Source organism: Plecotus auritus (assembly GCF_963455305.1).
Source record: "Plecotus auritus genome assembly, chromosome: 7".
Classification (NCBI taxonomy): Eukaryota; Metazoa; Chordata; class Mammalia; order Chiroptera; family Vespertilionidae; genus Plecotus; species Plecotus auritus.
The window spans coordinates 20212655-20238625 of NC_137774.1; the positions used below are offsets into that span (position 1 = coordinate 20212655).

At 43.8% G+C, this 25971-nt stretch overlaps 1 protein-coding gene across 2 annotated transcripts; it reads right to left on the reverse strand.

Moving 5' to 3' along the window:
- Positions 1-932: 932 nt before the first annotated feature.
- On the reverse strand, positions 933-24997 carry DCAF7 (DDB1 and CUL4 associated factor 7). Of its 2 annotated transcripts, XR_013961305.1 has the most exons (8): positions 24615-24997; positions 12779-12937; positions 12013-12124; positions 11519-11637; positions 8413-8622; positions 7104-7221; positions 5478-5714; positions 933-1003 (listed from the first exon to the last, which is right to left on the reverse strand). XR_013961305.1 is itself a non-coding variant. In XM_080681971.1 (7 exons), exons 1-7 carry the CDS (start codon positions 24750-24752, stop codon positions 5542-5544), a joined length of 1029 nt encoding a protein of 342 aa, XP_080538097.1. In that variant the 5' UTR covers positions 24753-24997; the 3' UTR covers positions 933-5541. The 2 variants fall into 2 exon arrangements, 1 of the variants encoding a protein (XP_080538097.1); XM_080681971.1 differs by having other exon boundaries at positions 933-5714.
- Between the last annotated feature and the right edge of the window lie 974 nt (positions 24998-25971).

Consider the following 25971-nt stretch of genomic DNA (forward strand, 5'->3'; position numbering starts at 1 on the left):
CATGGGGACAGGAACTCCTTCTCCATCCTACTGTTGGGGAAAGTGGCTTGGGCTTGGAAACTACTTATCACATTAGAGCCTAGTGTCCAAACCCACAGGATTTGAGAGTTACCATTTCTTTATCATCCTTCCAATAGATTACTGAATCCTGATTATCCTGGCTCTTAAATCTTTTCAATTGTGGCCTGTTCTCCTTTCCTGCTTCTCCTTAGTTCAGGCTTTTTTCCCCCCTTCTTCTCACTTTGACTATTATAACAGGTGAACTAACTCCCTCTCACCCCTCACTCAGAGGTAATTTCTTCATTGCTCCCTAAAATGCAATTCTGAGCATGACTTCCCTCTACGTATAATTTCCAGTCTCATACAGGAGTAAGGTCTAATCTTTCTGCAAAGCACAAAAGATTCTGACCTGGCTCCTGCTTACCTCTCTAGCCACATTTTCCACCAGTTCCCATATAAAACCCCACATCAACTTGTATTTCTCTGAATATGATCACACCCTTTCTTGCGTTTACAGTTTGGTGCCTGAATGTTTCCTCTGCCTTAAATGCCTTTCCCTATTCCTAGAGAATCCCAACTCAGCCTTCAAAGCCCAGTTCAAGTATCTGTCTAATGAGGTTTCCCCTGACCATCTCTGGCTCCCACCCAAAGGTGATTACTAACTCCCCAGGGCTACCAGTAAGCCTGAACACACCTATTATTGCACAACACTGACAGTATTTGTTTATGTGGCGTTTCCTCTGGTAGACTGTGAGCAACTTGTGGGTCCTGGTCCCTGGCACAGAGTAGGCGCTCTATGTTTTGTTAAAGGTAATAAGTCAGACTGTCAGATAGTGATGAGCTGGGGTGGAGTCTAATCCCCCAGCCCAAGAATCTGGAACATGACCATGGTAGCAGAATGGGAAGAACTAAAGTCACCACAAGAAATTATTCAGTCAACCTATACATGTTCAAGTTTTATTACAAAGTATGATGGGCAGAAAATACGGTCTTATACAGGAGGCTGAAACAGAATGAAAGGGCAAAAATTAGGTTTAATATACTCAGGAAGCAAGAAATAAAGTCATAGACATAACACTCCACTTTCAGGTGCCTTTGAAATAGCCATCAGTGGGGATTTACCATTGTGGTTTCACAGCACAGTGTTAAAATTTTATTATAAGCCCTGTGTACAATCAGTCCTGTGAAAATAATTTCTTAAAAAGAAAAATAGTTACAGTACAGTTGTGTAAGGGGCAGCTTCCTCTCCACCTGACCATAGGATGCCACAAAATCCATAGTATAGAGGAAAAGTTTAAATATATAATAAGAAAGTAAGTCCAGACACACTAGGCTAGATTGATTGGCTAGAGCGTAACATTTCAGAGAACAAGAAATCTCCATTTCTACAGAGAGGTTTGTACAATCATGCTACAAATTCACACTAGGGGGAGGAGGGATGGAAAGTCACTGACAGGGGGATCATAAAATACACAGGAACCAAAGCAAATGATTCATACTCAAGCAAGTCAAAGCTTTAGCTCAACAAGTTTCATAACATACTGTACACAATCAACCCAAGGTGAGAACATTTCTTTTAAATAGCAGATATCACAAGTTCATATTCACTCACTTGTCCCAAAGGTGGGCACTTAAAGTTTTCCAGCTGTTATACAGACTGCCAACATCTTTCTTCTTGAGTTCATACTTCCATTAGCTTATTTGTTTCTGGTTTTTAATACCAGTCCAAGCCTCTTTGGAAAGGCACCTGCATTTCCCATATTTAAAAAATAACATCCAGAAAGTAGCCTGAGAGGACCTGGCCCATACATTTGCCTTTGACCATTAGCAGCAATGACAACTGTGGGAGAAGAAAAGGGTACAGATGGGGGAGGTGGACAAGGCTCTGCAACATGAGACTTTCTCAGTAGCTAGTTCAGCTAGTACAGCCCCGAGTTCATAGTGACTGCTCAGTTCAGCTTTCCTCCCAGGGAAAACTCGACTGAAGTGCCAAGCATGATGCTCCTTCCTCATCCTGAAGTGCAGACCATAAAAGGGAGTCTGCTTTGAGACTTCTACTTCGATGGTCTCCCTTACCCCCAAGACAGGCAGTTGAAAGAACTGCCAAATTCTCAAACTGGGGAAGGTGGAGAGATGGTACTGGGCTGGCACTGCCATGTTTGAAAAACCTTGCAGCTTCTGCACAGCCTAGGAATTTAAGGCCCAGGCTGCAGCAGGAAGAAAGTTCTACAGTGGAAAGGGAGTGGGAAGAGAAGGGTAAGAGAAAAGGGAGGCGTGGAGAAATTCAGCATGACTGTTTACAACCTCTGCTTCTTCGGCTCTCTACAAACCTACATCCAAGAAGAGCCATGGTCTCAAACAATCACGGGACTCCCGAGACCTGAGGATTTCTACCAGCAAACATATCACTGCACTGCTGCAGGGAGGGGCTCCACTGCTCTGAGCTGTCATCCTGCCCCCCAGTTACCCAGTATCACAGATACCCAATGAACGGTCCCTGACACAGTCACTCCATGCCACACAGCAGTGTGAATACTTCCTCACCTCAGGCCATTACTGCCCTCTAATACTTTCTCCTTTGATCTAAAGCAACACTTACCATTGATTTTCTCCCACATCCTAAATCGCCTCCTAAAATTTCAGCCACAACTATCATCAAAACCTTGCAGAAGTCTCAATTTTTTCTGTTTCTTCCCAAATCTTAACCAGTTCTCTGAGAGCCAATCCTGGTTCTGATAAGAAATTCTCACCTCATTATCAAATATCTTCCATCTTCAAGTCCTCTCATCTTGCAGCCCGATTCCTACCTGGAAGGAGAGGGTTCAACTCTCCGGAGTGTAAGCACTCAAGCTCTTGAAGGCTTGTGCCCATTTACCAGCTCTCTGTGTGGAACCTGAGGCCTAATTTATTCAGCACTTCCTCCTCTCCCCTTAGAGGAGATGAGAAAAACAAAGGCAGCTTCAGCTCAGGGGCCACGAACAAGCCAAAGGTTCACCAGAGCAAGAGCCCAGAAGTGTGTGTGGCCTTTCCAGTGAAGTCCTGGCAGCTGTTCTTCTCCCTCTTGAGGAGAGCAGATCTAGAGCCCCCCACCGTGCTCTCTGGCTGTCAATTTGAGAATCTAAACAAACTAAGCAGACACTTGCTCTTGAAACTACAACAGATCTCTGCTTCCTGGAACATGGCTGGCTAAGAGGCTTTCTCAGTCCTGAAACTGCAGAAATCCCCTCCTCAGATAGGAGGCCATTTGGCCTGTGGCATAGAGGGTGAGAACCAGGACCTCCAAATCCCAGCATCCCAGCAACTGTGTTTGCTCAGGGAGCGTGGGAGTCTCACCTAGGCCCCAGGTGGGATGTCAGGACTGCACTGTGGGGCCTAAGGACAGTGATAGGGCTAGGAAGGAGTCCACAGGGCAAGAGGGAAAAAATCAAAAGCTGTAGATTTCCAGAATAAATAGCAACTTTACCCAAATATATTCTAATTACTATTAACTATTTTTCTCCAGGTTGTTTTTGAATTCTAGTTGTACAAATCTCACCATTCAGACCAGGCTTAGGTGCAGATCAGGGAAGGGATCTTAAATCAGAGCTTAGCACAGTTAAGCCCTGCCTCAGCAGGACCAACTCTCTCTTCCATTCTGATCTCCATTTCAGACCCTTTTTCACAAGAAGGAACTGATGTCCTCCTAGAGCAAACAACCATCAATTTAGACTTGCGACCCTTGAGAGAAGGGTCCTGGAGTCATCAAACTTAACTACAAGCAAAGAAGGGTTCTGACCAAGAACTGCTCACTTCACATCTCCAAATGACACGCTGCAAATCTGGTACATGCAGGAGAGTAAACCTCAAGCAGCTGAGTAACCAGAGAGCCCCCAAACCAGAATAAAAAAGTAAAAAGGTAGAAAGGAAAATACTCTAACAAAAGAGCCTTTTACTTTGGGACAGCCCCTGTGTAGTAAAGCAAAGAGCTTTGGGGATAAAAATACATCTGCTTCTGAAAAGGAAGACTCAACCAAAGGGTTCAAAGGGCTCAGAAGAACAAAGCTAACTGTCTTGTTTCTCAAGAGCAGGTGAGAGCCTAAGTGGACAAAATCATCAGCCTGATGGTTTGCTACTCTCAGGGTCTTAGAAACCTTCAGCCACTGGGCAGAGCAAGATGAACCGGGCAGACTCCCACCCAGACTCTGAGCGTGTCCCAAACTCAGCCTGCTACCAGTGACATCCAAGCCCCTCCATGGAACTCATTCACGTAATGGAAACAGACCCCTGCAGCCTACAAGTTCAAATACTGCTCAAACTTAAACTGGAGCTCTTAACTGGCTGACCCTGGGTTCTCAACTATTTACTTGATGGCCTGAAATCATGATGGCCTCCCTTACAAGAGCTGACAGTCTCCCTTACTCTAACAGAGATCTTGTTCAGGGTTAGATACACAGATTGTGTGCCTCTCAAGCTGGAGTCTCTCACCTCAGAGCTCTCAATCCAAAGAGTGGCTGATATACCACCAGTCACAGTTAACTAAACAAACAGAGATACCGAAGTTTAACTTATGGATCATTCTTGCCCATCATTCAAGACATGAAACAGAATGGCCTGGGGCTTTTATTTGGAGGCAAAAACAGACTCTGAAACTATGTACTGGAAATATGCTCTAGGCTCAGCTTTCCTGAAACTATTCCCCTCAAGTCAGGTGCCCCAATCAGCCTATTTCAGCTCTAGCACTTTCCCAATAGGTCCCAGTGGGGTTGGACAGAGGTACTTTGGCGAGAAACAGAAGGCTTCACACGTGTGTTTTGGAGCCCAGAATGCCCTTGAGAAGAGCCAGACTGAAAAAAGGTGTGAAAGCTGGCCGACTTCAGAGCACCAAGGCGGTTTGGGACTCCCAGTCAGGTCTGTTCTGCTCAGGCAGTGATGCAAGAAGGCAAACTGCTCATGGGGTCAAGGGCCTAGTGCCAGGTTTGGGCACTGAGGGAGGAGAGGAAGGTGCTATCAGGGAGGACTATGAAACAAAGGAAGAAACCAGAGAGTAAAATTCTTTTCATAAAAAAATTAGCCTGATAGATAAAAAATATACAAAGTTGAAATTTGTTACAGACATTGATAATAGGAGGAAAGACAACTTCAAATTGGTATTTGTTCCCACTTAAGTGCTAACACGGACATGGACACAGATTGCTGCCTTGGGCAACAGACAGAGACATCTGGGGCAGATGAATACAAACACAGCCAGTGCCTGTAATGCTCATTAACACAACGGCTGACAAACTAATATACAGAAATTTTTAATAGAGGAACTAAAGACGGAGAAAGGAGAGAAAATCTTAAAACTCAGCCCTGGGCTGAGGAGGTGCCACACAGCCCTGAGTGTAGCATAGAGAGCAATGGGGTGACTGGCCAGGAACTCCTAGAGCAGCTTCTGGTAACAGTGGGTGCAAAGCAATGAAAGACACACTGGCCACTGGAAACATGTTTCTTCTTACTTTGGGGTGGGGCAGAGGCGGGAAACACGAAAGCTCCTGCCTCATGAACATGGCGCCTCCAACACTACACTCTGAGTATCTCCAGGCAGTTGTTGTAGCAGATGGCGATCCAGTCGGGCTGAGTCGATGCCCACTGCACGTTGTTGATCTCTCCCTCAGCTGTGTAGGCCAGGATAGGGTCCTCGATGGCCCGGGGCATTTGCTGAATGTCCCAGATGAGAGCCTGATGGTCATCCGCTGGTGACAGAGAAAGGCAGAAGCAAGAAGCAAGGTCACAACTCAGGCAAAGAGGATAATGATCCCTACATTTGGTGGTGCTGGTGGTCAGACTACAAAACATTTGCTCACCAAAACCCAGTGAAAAAGATTTTAAGCCCACATTTTATAGATGAGAAAACTGAGATTCGGAAATTTAAAGGACTTGCCCAAAACCACAGAGCAATGGAGCCAGTGAATGGCAGAGCCAGGACTGAAAGCTAGCCTCTGGCTGTCCCAGGGCTGTGTTCACTGCATTGGAGGTAGGCGATAGAATGGGACCTGGTGGGCATCTCTCATCCTATAGCACGCACCAGGAAAGGATGAAGGGATGAGATAAGGATGGCAAGGTTATGAGTTAAGTTTACTTTTTTCTAGTTCCTAAGTGATCTGTAATGTCTATCATGTTACTTTTATAATCAAAATAGTAATTTCTTAGTCTAAGAGAAGAAAAAGGCAAGGACCTTCAATATCAGAGTGTCTTCTAATCCCATCAGCCTATCCTGATGTGAAAGCCTGCCTTTCTTTAAAAAATATATTTTATTGATTTTAGAGAGGAAGGGAGAGGGAGAGAGAGATAGAAACATTGATGAGAGAGAATCATTGATTGGCTGACTCCTGCATGCTACCCTACTGGGGATCGAGCCCGCAACCCAGGCATGTGCCCTTGTTGGAATCGAACCTGGGACCCTTCAGTCCGCAGGCCAACGCTCTATTCATTAAGTCAAACCAGCTAGGGCAAGCCTGTCTTTTATACACAGGGGAGCTAAATAAACTAAACCCTAATTGGCTAGGCCAGTGGTCGGCAAACTGCGGCTCGCGAGCCACATGCGGCTTGCGAGCCGCGGTTTGCCGCTCTGTTGACTAATGAGTTTGCCGACCACTGGGCTAGGCTCATGTGGGCAAATGGAGATGTGAAAACTACAGGTCACACACCAATGACCAGACCAGGATACACAGGGCCCTTCAATGCATCCAGAGCTCACTGTAGGTTCATTATATCTCCTAAGGGAGATGTCAATCTTGGCAGTCCCAAAGACTCTGTTACTCTACGACAGACTGCCCCGCTCCTTCACATTCACGGATCCAAGTCCTCTGTGTCAACCTAGATTTCAGGGGTGGACATATGAGTGACACAGCCTGTAACTGATACATGATGAAAATAGTACATGGAAGATGCTCTGAGAGTACAAGCACATTTGAAAAATTGGACTGCTTCGAGTTCACAAGTGTAGAGGAGCTCTCAATTGAGTTACTTTGGTAAATCTCTCAAACTATCCTCAGGAAATAGTAAGAATTACAATTCTAAGGAAACAAGAAAGATCTCCTTACCTCTCCTTCCACATACTGCCCCTCGCCCACCATGTTTACCTGCAGTGCAAATGTGGCAGGATGAATGTGGGGCCCACGCAATGCCATTGACGCATGCTCGGTGGTTGTTTAACCTTGCGACAGGCGTGCACGGAACTCGGACATCCAGAATCACTACCTGCAGAAATAACAAGGAAAAGGCCCAGGGACTTCAGAGTGTAAGAGGAAAAAAAAAAGACACTACACAAAAGAAAACAAAATTTTTTAATCATAATTTCCTCATTTGTGGATTTTAATTTTTTAAAAATATATTTTATTGATTTTTTAGAGAGGAAGGGAGAGGGACAGAGAGTTAGAAACATCGATGAGAGAGAAACTTCGATCAGCTGCCTCCTACACACTCCCCACCGGGTATGTGCCTGCAACCAAGGTACATGCCCTTGACCGGAATCGAACCCGGGGCCCTTGAGTCCGCAGGCTGACGCTCTATCCACTGAGCCAAACCAGTTAGGCCCTCATTTGTGGATTTAAAGATTATTAGATACAGAGGGTCTCTGTCCCAAAAGTAGCTACTGGATTGAAGGAAAAGGAAAAAAGAAGACACAGGTAGTTTATAGTCTATATCTAAAGCAATACAGGGTCTTTAGACTGATATGGAAGGGGAGAAGCAGGAGTAGGTAACATGAATCTGGATAAAGCACCAAGTCCGTTAGATGTATATGCTAAGATTCTGTGCATGCTCAGTGGGACAGAATGACAGCACCCTCTGCCCCCAAAGCAGAATTCAGAATGTAAGGATTCTGAGGTGCTGGCTTCACCAAAACAAAGTTAATAAACTGCACTGTCTCTACCCACAATTTACTGCTTGTATCAAGTAACAGGCTACAGAGAGTTGCCATTTCCTTGTCTGTTGGCTAAAGCTGGAAGAATCTGTCCTGACTACAGAGGGGGAAACTGCTCCTTACTTAGCCTCGTAAGCACGTATGATTTGGTTTACTTTTTAGATATTGCTTTTCTTGACACCAACCCCAACTCTTCAAGTATTAAAGTTTTTAACACATTGTGCTTATTCTGGATCAGGTTTTCTTAATCTCAGCACTCCTGACATTCTGGGTCAGATAACTCTTTGTCCTGTGCATTGTAGGAGGTTTAGCAGCATCCCTGGCCTCTACCCACTAGATGCCGGTAGCACCCACCCCTTCCCCTGACCCCCTCCCCTCCTGAGCTGGGTTAATCAAACTATCTCCAGATGTTTTCAAAAATCCACTGGGAGAAAACTGCCACCAGTTGAGAACCACTGTTCTAGATATACTAAGTAGTGCCACAGTTAGGTTGCAAAGCCCATGCTAGCCTGAAACAGGGTGCTCACCTCCATTCCATCCATGGCCATAGTGGCCAGGTAGTTAGGGTCCTGCTTGTTCCAGCAGAGGCGAAGCAGTGGGTGATGCTGTGGGTCTTCATAAATGATGGTGCTGTGTTCTAGATGGCGGAGGTCAAACATCCGCACTGAGCCATCAGCACCCACAGAGGCAAACATGTCCCTACCACCGCCAGCCCGGCTAAATGCGATATCATAGACCTGTTGGTGAATAAAACACTTTAGGCAGATTCCGATCCATTACCTCCTTTTCCACAGCAGGAAATCTGCTATCCTTAGGTCATCTAAACCCGTTTATAACACAGGAGGAGAGAAATAAAACTAAACAATGTCTGCAAAGTCTGGAACCTGAGAGCTCTAACATCAGTGACTTTCCAAAGAGTGAAGATCATTCTGCTATAGAAATTGGCTGGCTTCTTCCCACAGTCCTGCTTTCCAAGTCTTCTTCCTCCAACCCCTATGATAAACAAAGAGCACATACCCTGCTGACCAACAGAGCACACGGAGTTCTGAGCAAGTATTCCATATGCTTAGACAGGCTAAGCTCAAGCCAGAGACAGTGCTGGTCTTCTATCATGATACAAGATTGAGATACTGATTTCCTGAATCTTGATGGCTTCCATTTGTGTGGGGTCAGAGGCAGATCCATGACCAAAATGAGGCCAAGATCATAGTTTAGAGAGGTGGAAGTAACCCTCCTGTGGCCACTTAGCCAAACTGGTTCTGCTGTGAAACCTGGACCTGAGACTCATTCCCAAGAGAGAAGTAAAGCAGATTTATACCATGGGAGGCATTCCTGTATTTGCAAAGAGAGTTATCACTCTCTTGTCCCAGGACATGTTGTTTCTTCTCCTAGTTGGTCTGCATTCATAAATGGTTTAGGTTTTGAGAATCACTGTTTTCTGCATTTATTACTTGCTGCAAACGCTGCACACCACTACTGTCTATGAGAAAACAGAGGCAGAGAGCAACAGAGAACTTCAGAGAAAAAAAAGGACAGAGAGAGACAAAGCTAGAGCCAGACACGCAGAGAGACAAACTGAAAAAGAAAAACAAATGAAAGGAAAAACAAAACCCATCTCTGGGGTCAAGATTAACAACAGCTGACTTCTGGAGAGACATGATTGGTTCTCACTAAGTACCATGGCTCCACCTTCTTGAGGTTCTGCCTGCCAAGGGACACCACGAAACGAGCATCTAGTTCTATTCAACCTCACAAATTCCTTCTTCTCTGACTATGAAGAAATTACACTTCTCTTTCTACAGTAGGAATGATTCAAAAGGAACTGGGCAGTCACCACAAGGAGGCCCTGCAGCTCAAAGCTCTGTCCTGCCTGAGGGTAGGGGCATGTTTATCAATGTGAGCACCCCAGGGGGCCAGCTCTCAGTAACCGCAAGAACAGGGACTCCACAGCAGCATCACTAAGCAACAAAGTGGTGTGGGCAATGTGACCGAGTATATAAAGCTCTCTCAGCTTTAACTGACTGCTTCTTCATCGGGGCTCCACCAGTATATTTCATTATCAACCAAGGGGAGATGACAACCCACATATATGCTACCCTCCTCCACACGAACCTGCCAGGCAGCAACAGGAGCCCCCAAACAAGTCTTTACTTTGATAGTGAGAGGTGGGCTGAGAAAAGCCATAGGTGCTAGGAGGTATCACTGTTTCTCTCAGAGCAACTATACTCAGGTTCATTTCTTCAAGGCCAGGGCCTGTTTGCTGGTCCTGGCCTTCCCCTCTGGTAGGGAGAGGCTAAGGGATTTCTCCTCCCCTCTCTCCGTTCCCTGAAGCATCTCTGGCAATGACTGTGTCCCCTCCATGGCTCTATCTTTTGCCAGGTAAACTCAGCCCCTGGACTCCAGTAACCCTGCCTCTTCCCTTGGCCCTTCTGGCCTGTGGGCAGTGCCACTCCCTGCTGCTCCTATTCTCTACATCAGCAGTCGCCAACCCGTGGTCTGTGGGCCACTGATGGTCCGTGAGATCCAAAAGGTTGGCGACCACTGCTCTAGATTGCCTCACTGCTCCTATTCTCTAGATTGCCACGTCTGTGTAAGCAATCCCTTGGGTTAGATCCCCTCTGTTTACATACTTAGAGTAGTTCTGATTTTCTGAACTGGACCCTGACAGAGAACAGCAGACTACATTGTCACATAACTAAAACGTAGCAACCTGTTCCACTTGATGTCAACTGAGTTTCCAGAAGTCCCTTACTGGTCCTCTCTGCAGGACAAACTCTTCCTTTGTCCCTTGGCTCAGCAGCAGCCCAGGCCAGCAGTCTTGTAACAAATCTTACCCTTAGGAGCACAGCAAGCCAAACAACAACCCCTTACTAGGAATGATAACCTGGTCACCAACCTCCCATTCTGTGGATAACCTCAAGTTTCTGACCTAAAGTCAAGTCATCCTTTTTATCTGTACAGATGTTAATATTCCTTGCTATACTGGGAAAGGTAGAAGAGAAAAGGAAACACTGCCACAGGAAATCAGAGAACTAGGTGCATGCAACAGCTCTGGGAGGAAAAGATTTAGGACCATTTTCCAAAATCACTCATGAGAATGCTTTGATTAAAATGCGGCCACAAAGAGCTCCCTGTGGCTTTTGCAATAAACACAGGAGAAACATAACCATCAAGATAAACCATATTCAATTCCAAACAGTTTTAAGTATTAAGTGAACATACTAGAATTTCATGAAACAAGTTTAGAGAAAAACTGATTAACTAGGTTTCACAGCCAGAAAATTTCTCTCTTCCTGCCTCTCCCTCTCAAAAGCAAATATATTTCAAGGTAAGTGTTACTCTAAGATTCATTTTTAATCACATCAGGTCCAAGTTTGTCTATAAGAGAGTTCATAGTTAAAAAACAGCATGCTTTGGCATGCAAAGAAAAATTACTATAGGACAAGTTGTTTATATCAGTCAAAAAACACATTCCTTTACAATAGTATTGTTTCCACTCTTGACACATTACTATTTTCAATTCAGACACAATGTTAGCATTATGATTTTCCACATCATTTGCAAAACAGTGAGCAGACAAGACAATCTGACCACACTGAAGGCACAGAAAGCAGAGAGGGACAGCATCATTACCTCTTTATCATGGGCAATCAGTTGGGTCTTCACATGGCCAGACACAAGATTCACTCGCCCCAACACCTGCCCTGTCTCCAGCCCCCAGATGGTACAAGTTGTATCAATGCTGGAGGTACCTGGAAACAATCAGTGCATGTCAGTAGCTGACAGGAGTGAGGTTCCCAGGCAAGCTGCTCTCCTTGTGCTTACTCACCAGTTCAGCACAGGAGACCACGTGCCACAAACACTTCCTAGCATAGGGAGGGTACCAGGAGAGCCCCAAAGAGTCAAGTGTTCAATCCTTATCCTAGGACCTTAGACTCTGATTGGAGACAAACAATATACCCATAGGAAGCTTGATTCCATATGAGGAATGAACCACATTCCCTATCTAGTCTCTTTCTCGCTTGGTCCCTTTCTAGGATGATGGCTGTACCTCAAGCCCCTGGTGAAATCTGAGAAAACATATCTTTGCTTCTTCAAACTGTAATCTACACCCCTCACTCCCTTACCTAAAAGATAAGGATCCACTTCATTCCAGTCAAAGGAGGTCAGAGGAGCACAGAAATCTGAGTTTTTGTTATTATTTAGCAAACATTCCAGCCTGGTCTCCGTCTCACCAACCTAAAAGAACAATGAAGAAAAAAAAAATAATCAGCCAGCCATTTTCCCAACTTTTAAGCCCCCTTTAGACAATATCTTAGTAAATATAAGACATGGTAGGGGGACATTTTTACCATAAAGAGTAATAAAACCCAGAGGAATTCCCTGAATGTTACTTCTCTACAAGCTTTTTCCCCTGCCTAGCTTGTTTTCCAAATTTTTCTAGAGGAGAGGTCTTCTCACCTTGCCTGGCTGGGCACTTAGTACACCTCCAGGCCAGGAGACGCCAGTGCTCAGCTGAGAGGGGAGGTGAAGCTCACCAACTCCATAATCCACATGCATACTTGACTAGAATCAGTGGCCCGGTAGTCTGTTTAATTTACTCAAAAGTATCTTGACTGTAAACAGAATAAGAGGCCTCAAGTATCTCCACCCCCACAGAAGGTTCTATCAGGTTAGCTGAGCCTTGGATTTCCAGGGCTGGCTGTGGCCAGCAGCAGGGACTTCCAGGAATCTTGGCTAGATCTACTAGGAAATCTGCTGAGTCAAACAAGGTTATTTCAGATCCGCTAGCATTTGTTTCTGCCCCGTGGCAATGACATCGGCTGCCTCCAACCCCAGCCTGTTCTCTGTGACTCCATGCTGCTGATAACAGCTGAAACAGCACCTGCTTACCCTCCACACACGGAGATAGTCACCACTTGTTGCCAGTAGGTCTGGATAGACGCCTTTTGTGTCTGGGATCCACATGAGCTTTGTGGTGGGGTATGGATGGTCAAAGGTGTTTCGGCAAATAAACTCCGAACTCTCTTCATCTAAACCAACAAGCTGAACCTGTAACACAACAAAATTGAGCCGTGTCAAAGACATCAGATTCCTGGGAAGTGACTGCAGAGTCAAGAACTATTACAGAGAGGACATCTAGTCCAACCATGCTATTTCTCAGATGAGGAAACCCAGACTCGAAGGGTTGGGTTACAGTCAACACTGCAAAGCTAGTAAGAGGCAGAGACAAAACTTGAAGACAGGTTTTCAGACTCCAAATCCTACACTTAAAAAAAAAAAAAAAAATTATCCTATCGAATAAAGAGGGAATATGCTAATTGACCATCACTCCGTCACAAAGATGGCTGCACCCACAGCTGAGGCCAAGTTCCCATAAGGAGCCTTAACAAGCAATCAGCAGGGACCTGAGGCTACACCCTCCCCCGCCCCTGTGGGGCTTGACAGGGGACCTCAGGCCGAGACCCACACCCGGGAGGGCTTGAAGGGGACCTCAAGGTGCGCTTCCTGTCCTGGTGCTGGGCTAGGGGACCTCAGGCTGCTCCTCCCACCCCAGCGCCAGGCCGGGGGACCTCAGGCCACACCCCCTACCCAGCAGGGCTTGAAAGGGGACCTCAGGCCGCACCCCCCACCCAGCGTGGTTTGATGGGAGACCTCAAGGTGTGCTTCCCATCCTGGTGCTGGGCTAGGGGACCTGAGGCTGCTCCCCCTGCCCCAGCGCCAGGCCGGGGGACCTCAGGCCGCGCCCCCCACCAGGTGGGGCTTGACAGGGGACTTCAGGCTACACCCCCCACCCTGGCACCAGGCCGGGGTACCTCAGAGCTGTGCCCCCCTGCCTGGCGGGGCTTGACAGGAGAACTCAGGCCGCGCCCCCTGCTCAGCAGGGCTTGACAGGGGACCTGAGGCTGCACCCTCCTGCCGATGGGGCTTGACGGGGGACCTGAGGCTGCAACCCCCTGCCTGGCAGGGCTTGACAGGGGACCTCAGGTCGTGTCCCCCACCTGGCAGGGCTTGACGGGGGACCTCAAGGCATGTCCCCCCCCACCCCAGTCTGGGCTGGGGGACCTCAGGCCACGCCCCCCATCCTGGCGCCGGGCCAGGGGACCTGAGGCTACGTCCCCTGCCCAGCAGGGTTTGACAAGGGCGGGACTGGCCAGGTCTGGATCTTGCCCAATGGGGGGGAGGGGGCGGCCGGTTCTGGGTCTCATGCAATTTTGAGGCACATGTGGGTGGGCCAGGACTTGACTCTGGGTCCCATGGTGTGCCCCAGACTCTGACAGGAGGAAGGTTTTCATATACATTTTACTAATTTTCTTTCATCTCTGACACTTTTATAGAGAAAGGGCAAATAGCAATATTAAATTATTTCCTCTAATTAATCCCCTTTTAATGTGCACGAATTTCATGCACCAGGCCACTAGTGTATATATATAATTTATTTCAGAAAGGAAGGGAGATAGAAACATCAATGATGAAAGAGAATCATTTATCAGCTGTCTCCTGCACGTCCCCTCCTGGGGATCAAGCCTGCAACCTGGGCATGTGCCCTGACAGGGAATCAAACCATGACCTCCTGGTTCATAGGCTGATGCTCAACCACTGAGCAATACAGGCCAGGCCAAATCCTGCACTTTTGACCTGCAGAACTGTATTACCTGCCCAGCAGGTTACACCTTCCCCCACAACCCTGAGGCATCTGATAATGTGTGGTTCAGTTAGTCTTGAAGTGCTGTGCGAATTTAGACCCTGTGCAGCCCCAGTTCCATACAACAAAGTGACATCTCATGCACAAACTGGCCCCTCCCCCACATTGGCTAGTAACAAGTTTACACATAAAGGTGTGAAAAACAAGCATTCAAGAATCCAAACCACTCTACTGGCAAAAACAAAGAAAAAAACTGAGAGGAAGTTCCCTGGTTCTGGTCACTTTTTCTTAGGGTTAATTTTGGGCCAATATTGATTTCCATTCTTTGCTGTCAAACTTAATCAGGCTCAGTGGAAAATGCCATGTGTATTTGCTTATGAATTTCCAGCAACTGGAAGATGGAATGGAAAATTTTTGCTAACGATCCAGAATGAGAGGATAAGCACTAACCATACAACAGAAAACAGAATTCCTGTTACTCTTATTTCAGTCTTAGGTACAAGTATCTACCCCTCTTTTTTTTTTTTTTTAATTTAGGTACAGTCGCATACAATAAAATTTCACTAACTTTAAGTGTTCAGTTCAATGATTTGGAATATATGTATTTGCAAATGTATACAATTGTGTAAGCTCTAGCATCCCCCACAATAATTAAGATATAGAATACTTGCATCACCCCAAAAAGTTCTCTGGGGCTCCTCTGCAGTCAATCCTCTACCCCTAGTCCTAAGCAACCCCTGACCTATACTTTTGCCTTTTCTGTAATACTATATAAATGGAATTACGGTATTGAGACTTTTGTGACTTTCACCATGCTGCTCTTGAGATTCATCCATGTTGTATCAGTAGTGTTTTCTTTTTGTTGTTGTTAATCCTTACCCAAAGATATTTCCCCACCCCCCCATTGATTTTTAGAGAGTGGAGGGGAGAGGGAGAGTCAGAAACATCGATATGAAACATCGATATGAGACACACCAATTGGTTGCCTCCTGCACATGCCCCAACCAGGGCCAGGGATTGAGCTTGCAACCATGGTACATGCCTTTAACTGGAATTGAACCCAGGACCCTTCAGTCCCAGGGCTGACACTCTATCCACTGAACCAAACTGGCTAGGGCAGTAGTGTTTTCTTTTTATTGCTGAATAATATTGCATTATATGGAAACACTATATCCAGTTGATGAACTTCTGGGTTATTTCTAGTTTGAGGCCATTAATGTAAACTGATATAAACATTTATGTATGAGGTTGTTTTTTGAGGGGACAAATTTTCATTTTTTTCTTGGGTAGACAACTAAGAGTAAAATTGCTGGTTTATGTAAGTGTACGTTTAACTTTATTAAAAAACTTTGTCTACAACGCCCAACCAACTAAGCCACACCGGCAACCTGTTTTCTAAGTGGCTTTGTCATTTTGCATTCCCACTAGCATCACATTAGAGTTCCATACTGCCAACTTTTCTTTTTAAGTCATTCTAATAGGTGTGTATTAGCAACGAATGAAACTGAGCATCTTTGCATGTGTTTATCTGCCACCTGTATTTATTCTCTGGTGAAGTCTGTTAAAATTTTTGTCCTTTTAAAAGACTTTTTTAGATTCACAAAAAAAGTGGGCAGGAAGTACTGAGTTCCCACATATGCACAGCCTTCTCCACTATCAACACAATAAAGTGGTATGTTTGTTACAACTGACAAACCTACAATGATACATCATTATCACTCAAAGTCCAGAGTTTACTAGGTGTACCAGTTAACGATGTGGGTTTTTTTCAATAGATCGGGTTCCACATATGTTGATATGTATGCGCTTTGATATGTATGCTATTTTGTTGTATATGTCAAATTTTCTGAAGGTGTTAACATCATAGATATTTTTACACTTAAAAATGTCGAATTTCGTGCCAAAAAAAGAGCATTTGCGGGAAGTTTTAATTCATTACTTTATTTTGAAGAAAAGTGCTAACGATGGACATTACTTTGAATAAAGCACTTCTGATGTTTCTCTTGAAATTATCGTGTTTTCTTTGATCACAAAATCCGAATTATTAACTGGTCAATAATTAATCCGCATTACCCACCAGTTAATGATTAATCTGCATTATTAGTCAGTTAATAATTAAACTGGTTAATAATGCAGATTAATCATTAACCAGTTAGTAATGTGGATTAACCATTAACCGGTTAGTAATGCTGATTAATTATTGACTGGTTAATAATGCAGATTTTGTGATCAAAGAAAACATGATAATTTCAAGAGAAACATCAAAAGTGCTTTATTCAAAGTAATGTCCGTTACTAGCACTTTTCTTCAAAATAATGAATTAAAACTTCCCGCAAATGCTTTTTTTTGGCACGAAATTCGACATATTTAAGCATAAAAATATCTATGACGTTAACACCTTCAGAAAATTTGACCTATGAAGTTTTGAAGCTTGTTGTCAATACAATAAAATAGTATACATATCAAATCGCATATATATCAACATATGTGTAACCCCATCTATTGAAAAAAATCCGCATTATTAACCAGTACACCTAGTACATTAGAGTTCAGTCTTTGTGTTGTACATTCTATAGGTTTTGACAAATATATGATGTGTGTACACCACCAGTATAGTATCATACAGAATAGTTTCATTTTTTTTACTAGGTTCCTTGTTTTCTTATTTGAGTTTTCAGAGTTCTTTGTATATTCTGGATACAAGTCCCTAGTTATGTGTTTTGCAAGTATCTTCTTGGTCTATGGCTGCTCTGTAATTTTCTTTCAATGTTTTTTAAAGAGAAATTTTAGTCCTGGCCGGGAGGCTCAGTTGGTTAGAGGAGTATCCTGATACTCCAAGGTTGTGGATTCAATCCTGATCAGGGCACATACCTAGCTTGTACCGTTATAAAGGTGCTCAATTCCCTATACTGTCAACAATATAAGAATTTCGATAACTTAAATTCCCATTTCCTTTAACTACCTGTGAGGTTGAGTACCTTCCTTGTTTATTGGCCACTTGCATTTCCTCTCCTTGGAGCTGGCTATTTATACTTTGTCCATTTTTTTAAATCATATTAAGTAAATTAGCTCCTACTGTCTGCCATGTTTTGGAAATACTTCCCCTGGCCTATCATCTGTCTTTTTTAAAAAAATATTTTATTGATTTTTTACAGAGAGGAAGGGAGAGAGATAGAGAGCCAGAAACATCGATGGGAGAGAAACCTCAATCAGCTGCCTCCTGCACAGCTCCCACTGGAGATGTGCCCACAACCAAGGTACATGCCCTTGACTGGAATCGAACCTGGACCCTTCAGTCCCCAGGCCAATGCTCTATCCACTGAGCCAAACCGGTTATTCTGTATTTTGACAATGTATCTTTTCATATAGAAATGTTTTATTTATGTACTATAATCTGTCAAGCCTTTCCTTAGTTGACTCTGGATTTAATGAGTGACTTACAGACTGTTTTCTCCTCTGCTCATCCCCACTGCCCCAGTACAAATTTGTTAGTCAATGTTCTCCTACTGTTTGTGAGACTTTATTTACATTTAGATATTTTTGACCTGGAATTTTGGTTTTCATGTCTGACATGAAGTAGAGGGTTTTAAATTTTTCTGCCAGATGGACAGCCAATTATGTCATACAATTCATTAATCCTCCCCCGCCCACCCAGGGAATTAAGGTACTATCTTATCAAATACTACCCTTCTACGTATATTTAGATCTGCTTTGTAACATTCTATGTGGTTCCACCAACCTCTCTGGCTAGATCAATTCCAGTATGCTTATTCTAATCTGATAGAGCAAGTGTTCCCCCCTGTTTTTCAACATAATTTTCCCATAATTTTTTTCCCCTCTCTTTACAACAGTATATATTTAAAACTTTGGAGACAGATAGTATTCCAGTTCTGGCTCTGCTTTTATCTTCAGTATCACTTTGGGTAAATCACTTAACATATCTGGGCTTTAGTTTCCTCATCTTCCTGTAAGTGTTAATATGTAGTATTTTTTCCAATCTGTTGATTTATCTTACTAAAACTTCAAAAAAATATATATGGTCAATTTTTATAAACTGAGTTATCTTTTAAAAAGTGCATTTTCCCCATATAAATCTTACATATTAAGTATATTTTCAGGTATTTACAAAGAACAATCTATAATAGTTGTCGACTTGCACACATTGCTCTATTATCTTCTGTCAAATGGGGCTAGCCTAATTTCGCTTTCCCCTCTTCAAGAGGACTCGACTGTTTTGCCTGGATGCCCAAAACATTCTTTATTCATCCTTAAAATATAGAAACTTTCATAAGAAATGTTTTGTTGCCAATTGTTCTGTGTCAATTTTCCTTGAGTTATAGTTTGAACTCATTACTTCAAACTTGTATTTCTATAGTTTTCTTTAACTGCATATTTGAGTTTTTGTGTCTCCGTTCTTTGGTCTTCTTCAGGAGTACCAATTATACCTAAGTTAGATCTTTGTTTTCTGCATCTATTATGTTCTTTCTAATTATTTATTTCCATTTCATTTTCTCAATCTGTCTTCTCTAACCTTCACTCTGGTTTTAGCAGTTGGTATTTTTATTCTTTTAATCCCGTGGTAATTTTTGTTTCCTCTTCCACTATTTCCCTGGGCTGCACCTGCTGATGTTTCATTTTCTCCTGTTACTTTGCCTCATTTTACCTGATCGCCTGTATCTCTGCTTGGAGTTTTTTACTTTCTTAAGTTCTTTGGCTTTATGGTGGCAGGACTGGCCACTAATTTTCAACTGAGGTAAAAAAAAAAAACACACATTTTTCTAGTGTGGGTACTTTACCTGCCACTGGTTTCCCATTTCCCCCCCCCTTTCTTATAATATCTTTCTATAGTTACTGTGCCGGTTCCTTTTGTATGAGGCAAATTCTTCCGATGATGTAAAGAAGATTCCTGTGTGAGAGAGGTCATAGTCATGCCCCAAGTTTGTAGAAATACATGAAGCTTTTGCATCTTGCCAGCCAACAGAGATGAGGAGCTGCCAGGCTGCTCACAATTTAGTCTCTCATTCAACCTGCCTCATTTAATACTTCCAGAGAAGATAGCACATCTATGTGTCTTCTTGTAAAGCTTAGCTCCTCTCTTACCCGAAGTGTCAAATGGGGTCTGAAGAAGCTCCCGCTGCCAGCCTGTGCACCCTCTTTTCACTCTCCCATACAAAGGATTGTTGATTTTGCCCATCAAAATCCTATTCTGGAGAACTGTTCTCTTTTGAGTTTAAAACTGCAGCCATAGATACCCTTTCTCAGCATATTCCCCATCCCATTTGATGTTCATCATACTGCCATCCTTCCTCATCCTTGTCAGAACATAAGGAAAAATTATCTGACTTTAATCATCTTATTATCAACATTTAGGTTACCCCTCTACCTTTTTCTCCCTAGTTTTCCCTATCCTCCTGCTAAACTTCTTTTATTTCCCATCTCCACTCTCTTTCTGTAACTGTTGCTTCACAACACTTTATACCAACATGTGAAACAAGTGCCCCTAAAAGAAAAGGCTGTGAAGCAAGATTATTTTTACACTGTGGATTTACTATGTCAAATGTCTCCTAAGGAGCAGATATGCAAAATGAAATATTTACTCCTTGAAGGCATGACCACATCTTCACTTTTACCTTTATTACTTACATGAATAACAACATAAATTTATTATTCACATTATGCATACCTTATATTTTTCAAAAATTAAAAGACGTCATATCTATCTTGTTAATAATATAAGCTTCCTCAGGGAGAAAATGGTGTATTCCATCTATTACAGAGTGCTAGTACTAGAACATGAAGGTTAATACATATTATACATGTGATTAAAAAAAAAAAAAAAGCCCCAAGTTATCCAGATCAATATACCACTCCAGTCAGTAGAACATTTTCCCCAAATTGTTAATATAACCAAAACCAGCTAGAGCAAAATTCTGAGAATAAAGCAGCTTTTCTTGGTCTTTTCCACTTGTCTTGCCTTCCAGCCTATTTCTGACTATTGCTGATCAATGTCTGTAGAGAGCCTGCCTTGTCAAACTCTGAGATGAATTCTGACACAGCACTCCTTCATCTCCTGGCACAGAGGCTGACCAATTAGGCATTGCAGCCCAAGGCAGGTCAGACTACCTACAGAACATGGATTCATTCCTTGTTCAAATCATAGCATCTCCAGTATTATTTGTATGAGGCAAATTATGGCAAAAAGCAATAAAGCAGCAGCACTTTTATCCGGTTAGTCCTATGGAGAAATTAGTCCTCTCACTGTCTAGAAAAAAAGAAAGGAGGAAGTTAAAACCGGAAGAGCTTTATGTTTTTAATTCCCCTGACAGTCTTGCCAGGGACTGATGGAACACTGCAAAACTTCAAAAAGCCTAAATATCAATCAAAAATACCTACATGCACTAAAACAAAGTCTTCATTGCTGCCAATCTCATATCTGCTAATGAAGACTACAGTTACCAAGCATCATCACTATGCCTAAAACATATACATATGCGTGTGTTCAATACATAGCTGTTGAATTAATGAGCAAAAGAATGATAGAAAGAAAGAGACATCCTTTCTCTCTCTCTCTCTCAAATCAGTAAAAATATATCCTTGGTGAGGATAAAAACAAATACAATTACTGATAATGGAACTTTTTATTCCAGGTGTGATTGACATTATCCTGTTCTTTACTCTGCAATGATTCCCAAATTTATTTTGATGTTAGAACATCTGAAAGTCAAGTCGTTTTTGAAATGCTAACAAATCAATTTTCTCAAAACATTGATGTGAGAAACACTGGAGTAATTTTACTATAGGAAAACATGATTACATTAATACAAACTTTAAAAAGCATAACCATGTTTTCTTTTTTTTTTTTTTTTTAATATATTTTATTGATTTTTTACAGAGAGGAAGGAAGAGGGATAGAGCGTTAGAAACATCGATGAGAGAGAAACATCGATCAGCTGCCTCTTGCACACCTCCTACTGGGGATGTGCCCGCAACCAAGTTACGTGCCCTTGACCGGAATCGAACCTGGGACCTTTCAGTCCGCAGGCTGACGCTCTATCCACTGAGCCAAACCGGTTTTGGCTATAACCATGTTTTCTTATAGTCAATGATTCCACAGTAAAAAAGACCATTTCTGGGCTTTTCATTAATGTTAATTTGCTATGTCCATTTATTTTGTCTTGCTGGCAATCATTGTTGAGGGCAAGCAGAAACCAAAGGTCTGAAAATTCCAAACAATAATTTTTAAATTCCTGCAAATTGTGAAATCTGGTACCTCCATGTCAAGTTTCCCCAAAACTAAGCCTGAGAATCAGAGCTTTAAAGTGGTATTTACTGTCCACCAGTCCCTAGGCAGAGATTCTCTACAGCAGGATTTTTTAACTTGGGGTCCATGAACTTGAATTGGAAACTTACATTCACATTTTCACTAACCTTTAGCTGAACTTTAGCATTTCCTTCAAAGCGGCATGAATCAGTGACTTTGTCATAAATATAAATGACTGATTTTTTAAATATCACATTGCAGTTGTTAAACATCTTGAAATGCTATTTACCTCCATTACTTCAAAAGTACAGTAATAATTACACTGGATGGTGTAATTTAATGAGTTAATATAAAAGTACATATTACTATATCACCATTTTCTTTTTTATTAATTTGAGAGAGAAAAGAAGGGAGAGGGAGAGAGAAACATCGTTGGGTTGTTCCCTGTACGCACCAACAGAGGACCGAACCCGAAACCTGGGCATGTGCCCTGACCAGGAATGGAACTGGTGACCTTTCAGTGCATGGGACGACACTCAACCAACTGAGCCACACCAGCCAGGTCATATATCACTACTTTAAAAAAAATGTTTTTGATAACTGTAGTTCAATATAACTGGTTTCCTTCTTAGCCCTATATATTTTATACATTTGAAAACATAATTATGAAAAATGTCTCTTGATTTCAGATTGCCTAAGATGTCCATGGTGTGCATGTAACACATTAAAAACCCTGATTTACATAGGTGGTGGCACAAAAATAATTTTAAGACATTGATCACCTCCATCACATAAGTGAGTTAAGATATAGTTAACTGCTTATTTTGTTACGAATGGGATTATTAGTTTGCATTACACTACTGAGGCCACAATGCCTTTGTGCCTGGCACAAAGGAGCTCTTATACAGTTGCTAAAGGAAGGGACAAACTTTGCAGTAAACTCCTGCAACTGAGGTTTGACACCAATTACTCCACTGACTCCACCAGCAAGACTGTGGCTCAGTTTGTCTTTCTTAAAAATGTAACTTCTACCACTTACTCAAGTAAACTCTGGAAGAACTTGCAAGGAAAAAAACATCTATTTGTATAAAGACTCAAACCCTTTAAAGGACATTATTTTACTTTTTTTTTTTAACATGTATTCTTTTTTTTAAAATATATTTTATTGATATTTTACAGAGAGGAAGGGAGAGGGATAGAGAGCTAGAAACATCGATGAGAGAGAAACATCGATCAGCTGCCTCCTGCACACCCCCCACTGGGGATGTGCCCGCAACCAAGGTACATGCCCTTGACCAGAATCGAACCCGGGACCCTTCAGTCCGCAGGCCGACGCTCTATCCACTGAGCCAAACCGGTTTCGGCTTAACATGTATTCTTAAACAATAGTTCTAGTGTTCCTAATTTCACTAACATGGTTTCAGCATCAGGACCATGAATTCCATTCCCAGCTCTGCTGTCCACTATGGCCACAATAAGGAAGAGGAATCAGAGAAAAGAATGTTATGTCTTGCTCAGGACTTTCTGGTTTCTGTGGGTAATGGGTGGACTTCAAGATCAGTGTGCACTCCGTGGTATCTGTTTGTGTAATTTCAGGGCAACGAGAGTCCATCGCTTTTATCAGTTTCTCAAAGGGGATTCCAAAGAAGTTAAAACATAACACTAGAGAAACAGCTGTGCTCCTGAATAACTGTAAACAAACTTACCATGTTCAAAAATGTTTTTTACAGGACCTTCACCTTTCCTACAACAAGCTGTGGGTCAGAAACAGTAAGACTGACATGTGCAATTCCCCACAGCTAGTCAATGGGTCAGACAGGACCCAATCCTCAACGGCCTGGCTTTTTCCCCTTGCACCAGCCTATTGAGCAGGAGTGCTTTAAAAACACTAGCCAAGGCTTTCAATTGCTCTGATCCCTAATAATCACAGCATTTACTCGAATATAATAAAATAAAGAAATGAAGCGGTAAAGGAAAGAAAATTCTTCCCACTGACTTACTCAACAGCTTTCAAAAGTAAATTTATGCTGCACTGCCAACTTAAAAGCTTTCCCCTTACTACCGGGGCTTCTATGAAGGCTTCTCAAATTGATGGATACTTGCCATTCAAGGTTACAAATCTGTATTAGTATGACGAAGCCAAGAAAAGATATGGCAAGTGTCATCCTTCTCTATTCAGACAACAATGGTGGGATCAAGGCTACAGGCCAAGATTTCCAAAAAGAGATCGTTTTTTAAAGGACAGATGATGAGGCAGCAATGGTAATCCTGGCAGAGGGACCTGGGTAACCATGAATAGTAGCTGGGGCTGGGAGTGGGAGGAGGGGCAGTCTGCGCAATGAACAGCCCTAATAGAAATCAGTGTGGCCTGGAGTGAATGACCACCAACTGAAGCGCGAGCATTATCCTTCACAAGTTAGCACTCCCTCTTCCCTCCTCCGCCCCACAACTGAAGCAATGAGGCAGGAGAGATGGGAGATAGGAGTGGTAAATAGCGTAGCATTGGGGTGTAAATTCGAGTTTGAGATCTGTTTCTGCCACGACATAACTGTCTGACTCCGGCAAGTCACAACATTGTGCCGCAGTTTCCCCATCAGTAAAATGGGGGTAAGGGGTAACTACACTCCTGACTACACAGGAATGCTGCTAGGATTAAATGAAACAAGTGCGAAACCCTCTGCTCAGGACCAGACTCAGAGGAACCGCTCCGTGGTGCTAAGGCAAGTCCGTAGGAGGGTCCTGGGGTCTGGGCTCCGGCCCTGAAAGGGCGCTCCTGGGGCCCGCTCCCCGTCAGCTGGGCTCCGAGCCCCTGCCCGGCCCACCTTGTTGTTGTACTCCTCCACGAAGCTGCCCAGCGCCAGGCGAAAGCGCTTGTCAGGACGCACGCTCCAGTTCATGGCGTAGACGGTCCAGGGCGCTTCATACTTATAGATCTCCTTCCGTTTGCCGTGCAGGGACATGGTGGCTGCGGCGGGGCCGCAGTGCGGGCCGGGTCGGCAGCGGGATGCGGCGGGCGGGGCGCGAGTCAGGCGGGGAGCCGGGCCTGGGACCTAAGGGTCCGAAGAGAGGCGGGGCCGGGGTGGGCAGGGACGGCCTAGCCCGGAAGCAGGGCCTCAGCGACAGACAACGACAGACAACGACAGCCGCCGGGTCCGACCCCCAGTTTCAAACCTGCTTAGGCTCAGACGACAATCACCTTCCGTTTGAGACGTTGCCCCGCCCTCCAGGAACGGAAGCCACGCGTTCCCCACAGTGGCGCCGGGCGTTGGCTGCCTGACACGTCACTTAAGACGGTTCCTTCTCTTCATTGGCTATTGTACCTTTAGCTTTTGGAACCTCCTCGCTATTGGTGCAAATGTTTGTCATTCCAATTACTTGTCCCACTTAATTCCAGGGGGGCAGGCTCGTCCTCAGTCCCAAAGGTCATTGGCTGACAAAGATGTCAGTCAGAGAAGATAACAGCGCAGTGTGGGTGAATGGGGGCGTGGGTGGCATAGAGGCGAGAGTGTGGCGCTCCAGGCTTCCAAGTTCTAGGCCAAGTCTCTGAGAACGAAACCTCTAGTGTGACCTCCTTTGACTTCCACTCTGCAGCTGCTATTCCGAGCGGCTTCTCTACTCTGTCGAGTGAAAATTAAAATGCTGCCTTAGGCGAGGGCCTGCTGCATTTCGTGGAACTGAGACCCGAGGCCTGACAGTCTGTCCGGCGAGCCAAACGGGAACCTCTTTCTCTCCTCACTCACGCTAACGCCCCCTTTACACCGGGAGGAGAGCGGACACGCCGTGTGCTGACCAACACGCCGGCGTTCTCAGGGCCAGGCCATATTCAGTCAGGCTTTCCCGCGCTTTCCTGTCCATCTAGAAATGCTAAGAATTCTAGGGTTGGTTTTCATAAGGCAGCTTTCCGACCAGCTTGGCTCTAAGTTTGTTTAGATCCCTTACCATCCCTTTTCCGCCTCAGATCCCCAAGCAAAAGCTAATCAAGCTCTACATTTATGTGTCCTGAGTTTGAAATGGAGAAGGGTCCAGATCTTTATAATTTAAATGGTTTCCGATTCTTTGCTTTCAACAAAATTAAAGGATTATATTGACTTGTTATGTATCACTAAATACAGTTTTTAATAATAAATATGATTGTTATCAGACAACTCAGAAAGAATTCAAGGAACTGAGTGACACTGT